At 39.7% G+C, this 9,320-nt stretch overlaps 1 protein-coding gene across 1 annotated transcript in view; it reads left to right on the plus strand.

The window, feature by feature from the left end:
• cux1b (cut-like homeobox 1b) overlaps positions 1-4,862 on the plus strand; it is a 61,366-nt gene extending 56,504 nt beyond the window's left edge. Inside the window, exons 15-22 of the mRNA XM_051396689.1 lie at positions 77-280; positions 1,570-1,682; positions 1,837-1,953; positions 2,110-2,193; positions 3,474-3,530; positions 3,603-3,683; positions 3,777-3,841; positions 3,925-4,862. Of these exons, the coding sequence (XP_051252649.1) occupies positions 77-280; positions 1,570-1,682; positions 1,837-1,953; positions 2,110-2,193; positions 3,474-3,530; positions 3,603-3,683; positions 3,777-3,841; positions 3,925-3,973 (770 nt within the window). The 3' untranslated portion in view covers positions 3,974-4,862. The remainder of the gene's footprint in view (positions 1-76; positions 281-1,569; positions 1,683-1,836; positions 1,954-2,109; positions 2,194-3,473; positions 3,531-3,602; positions 3,684-3,776; positions 3,842-3,924) is intronic.
• The last annotated feature ends 4,458 nt before the right edge of the window (positions 4,863-9,320 follow it).

The following is a 9,320-nucleotide window of genomic DNA, read 5'->3' on the forward strand; positions in this document are numbered from 1 at the left end:
AGGTAAAAACAAAATACATAGACAGACGAGGAACCTGAATGAAAAATAATTCACCTTTCCTTTCCGCTCTCCACAGGCCGTTACGCGGAGCTGCAGGTGGAGTTTTCGTCTGCCGTGCGGACCAGCACGGAGCAGAAGGAGCTCATCCTGAAGCTGGAGCATGACCTGAGCACCATCCAAGCCATGTCCTCCCTGCCGCGCCCCGACGCAGACGGGTCGGAGGTCAGCGACATGGGCAGCATCCCGGAGCCGATCAAGGAGGCCTCAGCGATGTTTACTGGTAGGTCCCTGGATTTATAAAGGGTCTGGTTTCAAATCTTGAGGGACTATACAACAATGATTGTATCACATTTTTAAGAGTTGTAATTCTTTTTGGACCCTCCCCTTAACTAAAAGAAAAATTACAGAAGCCCCTCCAGAATATCTCAAAGTGACACTTTTGAATTGGTACAATTAAGTGCCCACAGAATTGAAGAAGTACTCCTTTATTTAAATTTAAACCTTTACACCTTAAAGGCTTGTTGTAGTAAGTGAAGTGTCCCCTTGCGTCAGTCCCTCGAATTTAACAACTGGAACATTATGGAGTTAATTCACCCCAAACAGCCAGTGTATTGTATCAACTGTACCAGTTAGCTGTAACTAGCAACCGACACACTGACTGTCAGTGGGAGTGTGTGTTTGTGTTTAGCTTAGTCTCCTTTATCCTCTTGTCTTTGTGTGTTTACGCAGCAGGGATAAGGCAATTTCTCTCTCAAGCGAAAACAACTCACTTTCACTTTATCAGTGACTGAATGTGTCTTTACATTGTTCAAGACAAAAATCCCAACAGGGCAGATGCTGAACATTTTGTTCTGAAAGGATAATCTTTCTCTTTAAAAATTGTAATACTCAGGGGGCACTGGGGTAGCTCACCTGACAACTACAAGTGTGAGTCCTTGCTGCAGCAGCTATGGGTTCGAGTCCAACCTGTGGCCCTTTGCTGTACGTCATTCCCCCCCCTCCTTGTCAGTCTTCAGCTGTAATTCTCAATTAAACGCAATAAAAGCCCCAAATATCTTTTTTAAAGAATTAAGTATTCAGGTTAAACGTTCAATAAATCTGTGTGTCATCTTTGAAATAGTCGCCCAGTTTTGACGCTTGTGTGAAAAGTCTTTTTTTCTAATGGAGGTGAGAGCACATGAATGCAGCATCAGTCCTCACAGGGAAGATACTGAAGTCTGACTTGCTGACAGCCCAACTTCTCTGATTGAAATGAAGTAAACCTGCTGAGCTGAGGCTCCGCAGGGGGGGTTGTCTGTTTAAATACTGCTGAACTAGCCTGATTAGAGGGATGGAAGTGTTTATTTCCTCAGATGTGACAGTCAAGGAGGAGTCCAGTTTTGATGTGTTTACTGGAGTTGAATAAAGCAGATAAAAGCATAAAATTTAACCACAAAATATAGTTAGTTTTTTCTTTTAATCTTTCTTTAATGAATATCTTTAATCATGCCACATCTATGACCATATATACATGTAAATAGAAGAAGTTGAATCTGGCATTAAATTATGTTTTATCTCTGTTATCTCCAGGTTCAGGCACGAGCCCACATCCTGAGCTTCCTCAGGGCCAGATGGACTCTCTGCTCTCCATCATTTCCAGCCAAAGGGAAAGGTTTCGCTCCCGCAATCAGGAGCTGGAAGCTGTGAGTCACGACCTCTCTCTCTCTCTCACTCACACACACACACACACACACACACACACACACAACACACACACACAGATACACACTCTGTATTCTTGTCTTTTTCTAGGAGAACTAATTTATCATCTATTTGTTTCCTCTGTTCCCCCTGCAGGAGAATCGCTCCATGCAGCAGACCATGCAGGCACTGCAGAATGAACTGGACAGCCTGAGAGCAGACAACATCAAACTCTACGAGAAAATCAAATTCCTGCAGGGCTACCCTGGCAGAGTGAGTGCGTGCGTGCGTGTGAGAGAGAGAGAGGGAACAAATGTGCTCTACATGGCTGATGTTCTTGTTTCTAAATGTCTCATTGATTCGGTGGAATCTGAGCCCTAAAATATTTTGGAGGGTAATTTAGATGTGTCTGTTTTCTCTGCGCTGTAGGCTGGAGGTAGCGATGACACCGTGCTGCGCTACTCTTCCCAGTACGAGGAGAGACTGGATCCGTTTGCTTCCTTCAGCAGGAAGGTACAGGAAACACCTTATATACATATACACACACACACACAAGATCAAATGAAAGTGTTCTGACACCAGCTGCCATTTCTTGGTTCATTTTAATATTTTATGGTCAGTTTACTCTAACTGACCCAACATGGATGACAGGGCATCATGTTTCCAGCACAGTTACAATAGAGCCTGATCTGGTGTCAGTCCTACACAATTAAAGTTCTTATTTCTAGGTTCTCCATTTTGCACTGACATTAAACATCCATCCAGAAATAATTTATGATTGTTGAGTATAAGTCAGTTTAACTGCCTTTAGACCAGAATGCATGCTGTGTTTGGACCAGTTGGATCACTCAAAAGGTTCTTATCACTGTCACACTAATGGGTGATCTTTGAGCGTTGGGCTTCATTTAAAGGCATTCTGGAGAATGTAAGATTCAAGATTCAATACTTTATTGCCATATGAACATGATTGGTTGGTCTTCATGAGCTCAATTAAAGATAGAAGACAAAAAACAATAAATCCCAGTTACTCCTAAAGCACATAACACATTAAGCAAATTATAAACCAGATAAATAGCAACACCATGTCTCCATAGTGTGGTGTGATCTTTTAATGGGAATCGTTGAAGAAGCTGGATTAGAGGTAGATGAGGCAGCTTTAAACAAATTACAAATTACTCAAAATAACTCGCTGATCAAATGCTCTCAACATCGCAGACTGGCAGTAATAAAAAAACATCTGGAAGTTCATTTTTAAAAATGTTACTGTTACTTGTGGTTATGGATGAGACAATATCACAATAAAAAATGTGAATTTCCTTTTTCAGGGTATTTGTTAATATTCTCACGAGTAACTAGCTCACTACCGCTATCTCGATTTCCTGATGTATTTTTTAATTATCACAAGTGGGAACCTGCCAGTCACCATAGCTGAAGGCTTAGTTTACCCGTTGTATCCCCACAAAAAGAAGTTGTACCAGAGGAGAAATACATAAATTGTTTAAAATACAATTAATTCCAAATGAAAACATGACAGGCAGGTGTGTTGATTATCTGTGATGCAATTAAAATATTTGTTTCTTAACTAAATGTGAGGTTAAGTGATTCCTGTATGTTTTTAGTTATATTTTAAGAGTTTAAGAATATTTGTAGGATTTTAAGATAATATCGTGAATCGCAATTCTTCCGGCCATGATAATCGCGAGATGTAATTTCCATATTGTCCCATGAATACCTGTGATCAGCGCATGTTCACACTTTCCAAAGACAGTGTATCAACTGATCTGTGTTTGCAGGAGCGTCAGCGTCGATACCTGAGCCTCAGCCCCTGGGATAAAGCGACTCTGAGCCTGGTGAGCCTCAAACATACACACAGACTTTATGTGTTTGGTGCAACTTCTTGACTTATCCTCCGTGTCTCTCAGGGTCGTGTGATTCTCTCCAACAAGATGGCCAGGACTGTTGCTTTCTTCTACACCCTGTTCCTGCATTGTTTGGTTTTCTTGGTAGGTCTACTGTCAACCCCAGAGGAGTTTCTGGTTCTGTTTTGTGAGCTCCAGCTGAAACTCTTCACTGTAATATTTTGTTTTTGTTTTCAGGTGTTGTACAAAACAGCTTGGAGCGAGAGTATCGGCAGGGACTGCACCGCTTTCTGTGCTAAAAAGTGAGTTAGTTCCACAGCTGAATGTAGTGAATATATCACCGGATGCAAGTTATTAATTTTCTTCATTTCTCTGTCACTCCCAGGTACTCTGACCACCTCCACCGTTTCCATGAGAACGAGCAAAACCTTTAAGCTGTCACAGAGTAATGTCACCTCGCCCCAGTGAGCTGAGGCCTGGTTCAATGTTCTGCAGCGTACATGACGTGCATAAGAGTAAAAATCTACCTGATTATGCTGCTCGTGAAGACAGGGCTTTACTTTTCTTCTTGCAGTAGCCTGCATTTCCACTAGGGGGCAGTTTAGGTCTGTAAACTGCAAATCAAATAGTTGATTAATTCCTTTAATTCCTTCTATAATAATATAATAATCTATTATAGTTACTTCTGGTTTTCATTTACTAATTATTGATCTTTAATAAGTTGTGATTAATCTATAAGTCTATCAGAACTATAACTTAAGGTTCCTTATTATACTCTTATATTAACATACTGCTGAAGAAAAAAAAAAGCCAATCATGAATAGTCTGTTTAAGGGACCACAATACTTGGGATGTGTTTTGGTTTTTTTTCTAGGTTTAGCTGGAATTTATAATAGTTACAGAATTAAATAAATAAAGATAAAGTTGATATAATATTAAAGGTAATATGGTTAACACGATAATTGATGTTTGATTGGAGAGTACTGTGAAAGGTGGGATATTAAGGAGGAGGTGGTTATTTTAAGAGGTTCTGGTGGTGGAACAAAATATACAGTAGTTATAAGTTTACTTTTCATTCCTTTGAGATTTGCCATACTTGAGTTTAACTAATATGATTGCTAAGTACAATAATGACGTGTCTTTGGCGGAGAAATCACCTGGTTACTTTCTATTCAGAGACCATTCAATCCTCACATGACTGTTGAGGGTTTGCAGCAGTAATACAGTTCCGCTTACTGAGTCTATGATACTGATATTCTTCTCCAAGATAAAATACTGTGCATGTTTACCTGATATACTCCAAATAAAGACTATGCAGTAATATTTGTTGTATCATTTTCTGTCATTCCGAGATATGTGTAATAGTGAGGATATCAGTATATATGGATTATTACGTGTTGGGTTTAAGGTCCACACTGAGTCTATTAATGAAAACAGCTTTGCACCAGGGATAGAGAGATTATTGGCCAGGCGGATTATCAGATCAGATATTCATCATTTTTTAGATTATCTGTATTTAAAAATGTGCTACTTTGGCTCTGACGTAGCCGCCTCTGTCGTCTGTAGTCTCGCTCAATGTCTGGTTGCACATCACGAGTAATAGTCCACCACTTTATTCAAGATTTTGACACTACAATTAAAATTTATACTGCAAATGGTTCCAAATATTATTATTATATATATTAGTTTCTTTGATTACTAATAATCTGTAACTGTGAGAAAACCATATCCTGAGCTTGTGTTTTAATTTCAAAAATCACTGCCATAGAGCTCTGTTGTTGTCCAAAATCAAATCAACACACACACTGATGCACTGGATGACACGTTCCTTCACTAGGATGAACGCACACACTGTATTTTTATTTAGAGTCAATCTCAAACTGCTGCTGGAAATACTACAGCACCAAATGTGTATACGCAGCTAAAAATAGTCCCCAATAAATGCACTCTTTACTCTTGCAACAGGAAGTTTAAGGTCTTCAGTAGGAATGAATAGGTTCAGGGCTGAAGTATTGAATTAATTAACTGTTTTTTGTTCTTTAATAGGATTCTATCACAATAAGAAAACTTAGCCATTTAGACATTACAGTAATAATATAATGGTCTTTTACATAAGTCATGATGGTAAAGTGACAAATGTGCAGGGGCGGGTCAAGAGAAATAATCCTGGGGTGGCAGAAATATATGCTATTTTAATTGCAAATAATCACATATATCAATATATGCTTGGAATATTTGAACTCACATTGAACTTAAGCCTTCTAACACGTCTGTAATGTGTCCATAACCGATCATTAAATTATGAGTGTTAAAGGTCCAGTGTGACATTCAGGAGGATCTATTGGCAGCAATGGAATATAATAGTCGTAGTTATGTTTTCATTAGTGTTTAATCACCGTAATATAGGAATTATTGTGTTTTTGAAACTTAGTTTTTATCTACAGACGCTGTGGGTTTCCTTTCGTGGAGTCAGCCTCGTTGAACCACCGTGTTTCTACAGCAGCCCAGAAGAGACAAACCAAACACTGGTTTTTCATGAGTTTCGTGGCCACTGTAGTTTCTCCTAAACACTTCACAGCCTGTTCTCACTCCCATGTCGGCAACATACAGATGCAAGCTGTGTTCAGTTTGTTGCAATCAGAAACTTTGCCACTAGATGCCACTAAATCTTAAACACAGTGGTCCATTAATTTCTGTTATTAACACGTTATTTTTCAAATTTATCTTAAATAATGTGTTAAATTTGACAGCATTTGACGCGCAGCTGTCCCCCCCCCACACAAATAGGGGCTGATAGTGAGCACTGTGAAGAAAAGGTGTGTTTAACAGCTGACCTAAGGGGAAGAAGAGGGACGCAACTGACTGCCGTCTGCACTGAAACACACACAGAGGGAACAAATGTGCTGATCAGTGATTCGGGCCTAAGAAGTCCCACTGATGGCTGCCTCGGCTTGAGTACGACTGAATTAGACTGCATTATTCATGAGAGGTCTCTTCTTAAAGAGCACCTCAGCTCACAGCCATTAAAGACTAACGAGACCGGCACACCACAGACACGCACACACACACACACACAGACACACAGACACACACACACACACACACACACACACACACACACTTTTCCTTCTTCTCCACGTCTCCCCTCTATCTTAGGCCTCTTTTTTGCTTATCAATCAGACCCTCAGCACAACTACAGCCTCATTCTGCCCTCCAGAGCACCATTCACCTTTAACCCCCAAAACTTAGATACACACACTTTTTAACTCCCCTGGTCTCCATTTCTCTTTCCTCCAAATCCCCAGCTTCTCCAGCTTCCCATTGACAGCTCCATAAATATTAACAACCTCCATCTGCGGAATAACAAAAGTCTTAAGTAAGCCTAATGGCCTGAGGTTATGTTTTTTTACTGCAGTGGACGGCTCATTTCATGTGGACCAATCCTTCTTTTAATGACAACGCACTGATGGGTCAGCAGTTTAATTTGTGCACTGTCATGTTTATTTTGAGAGCAAATGTCATCCTCCAGCGAGTGAAAGTAACTGATCTGTAGGAGCGTAAAAGAGAGAAGAATACTGGATTATTTAAGCTTTCTTTCGTTGGCTTTTTCATTTCCATCGTGGGTTCAGCAGAGGGCAGTAAAGTAATGCTTTATTTTGAATATGAATTATTTAGCTGACTCTTCTGAGTCCCTCCTGTCTGTGTCTGCTTGCTTCTTCCTGCATCGCCTTGTCCATTTCCCCGACTGTTTTTTATATAACCTCCAACATATCCTACGATGTCCTTTTAACATTCTTAATGGGACATTTGTGTGAACGTCGTCTTCCTCGAGCATTAACTGTGAAACCACTGACCCCTGTGATGGCTTTGGATGGAAGAAGGAACTTTTTAGGGCTGACGTTATTTTCTTTGTCGATGCATTGATATATTGTTTTATCTATAAATTGTCCCATAGGTGACATCCACATATTATTTGTGTGAATGTCATGTCTTCTTCATTATTTTGGGACGAGCATTTTAAATACATGAGAAGGAGTTTATAGTCTACATTTTAAGGTGGATTCTGTTTGTTTTTTAGACTGAATAACACAAATTTTGATCGTTTTTAGGCAGAAACTAAGCAAATTAAGTCAATATAAACAGCTTTAGTGTTTTCCACCAGATTTACATACATGACTTTAAACCAGGGTTGCATACAAAACAAATAAGATGGCGGTCAAAGGGTTTTCATTTTTTTTATTATCCATAGATGTCTGTCTGGACCCCTGTGATACTTACACTTCCTTAAACAATATTTACACTATAATGTAGGAAAATACAGTTTACAAAAAAGTGAACTAAACTGTTGAATTAATAAATGATAACAACTATTATTTTCTTTAAATATCTATAACTTTAAATAGAGTTTGGTTTGTGGAGTTACGTGAACACGCCACATGAACCCTGCCTTAGTTTGTCAGGTAGGATCTTTTCCTCTCATTCAGAAGCATCCTCCTCATTCATTTCTCAGTAGCTCTGAAAATCTCATTCACTGAACGAAACATACCATTCAGGATTTTTTTTCTCCTTTGTGTCAGTAAGTAGCTCAGACCATAAACTGCGGAGGACTGTTGCATAGATACAAAGAGTGTGTGGGAGTGTGTCTGTGTGAAAGAGGGAGGGTTGCTGAGGGAGTTTGGTGCCTGTTTGCAAGGTGTCATTCATTTTTATTATGGATAAATCATTCAGAAACGTATTTTGGTCTCATAATCCCCTTTGGAAGTGTCTCTGTTCCCCTTTCTCTCTCTCTTCCTTTCCTCTGTCTGCATGCAGTCGTTTTACCCCCCTCTCTGTATCACCCTTCCCCCTCCCCCCATGGGTGTTGCTATGGAAACAAGCCTCCTCTGTCAGGTGGCTCCATGCTGAATGCTCCCCAGCGCTCTGATTTGCTCTGACATCGTCTGGCTGAATCACTCGGCCACGTGATCCCGAATCAGCAAGTCCGGATGCTGAATATGGAGCTGGTCTCTCTCTCTCTCTCTCTCTCTCTCTCTCTCTCTCTCTCTCTCTCTCTCTCTCTCTCTCTCTCTTATGACCCTGTGAGCCCCCACCTCTAAATTCTCCTCCCCACCCTGCCTGCCTTCCTCTCACCTCATCTGGGGAAGGTGATAGGAAGTGATGGGTGGATTTGGATCATGTTAATTCACAGACAAAAGATGTGATTGTACAGTCATTGCAAAGGGAAAAAAAACATGATTAACATATTCAAATGATGTAATTCGCAACCTCAATTTTAAATGGATTAACCCTGATGTTCGGGCTACTGGAGACCCCAGACTCTCGTTTAACAGCTCAAAAAGCAGCTGTTTTATCAGCTTGATACTTTTATTTTTATGAGAATTGCTGATAAATGTCACATTACTTCTGTTTGGAGCCACAGAGAGAGAGAAAGAGTAAAACATTATTATATAAAATGGATTTTCATGTGCTCTATATCTGTGATTGGAGTTGACTGTATTATTTATGCAGCACTACCTCTTCCAAATCCTAAATAAGCCAATTTATAATTACTGAAGGTTTTCTTTTTATGCATTTGTTTATAAGAGATTGATTGACCTCAAACATAACTTTACTATGTAAGATGATATACATGTCTTTGGCTTTGAATGATATTCTGGAAAACAAAAGGAAGATGTTTGTTCATGCAGGGTCCATTTGACTATGATTATTTGATATTATATCAATACTTTATGGACATTTCATCATCTTCATCACCAGTTCATGGCAAAGAGAGGTTTTGCC

Source organism: Dicentrarchus labrax, unplaced genomic scaffold (assembly GCF_905237075.1).
Source record: "Dicentrarchus labrax unplaced genomic scaffold, dlabrax2021, whole genome shotgun sequence".
In the NCBI taxonomy this organism is placed as follows: domain Eukaryota; kingdom Metazoa; phylum Chordata; class Actinopteri; family Moronidae; genus Dicentrarchus; species Dicentrarchus labrax.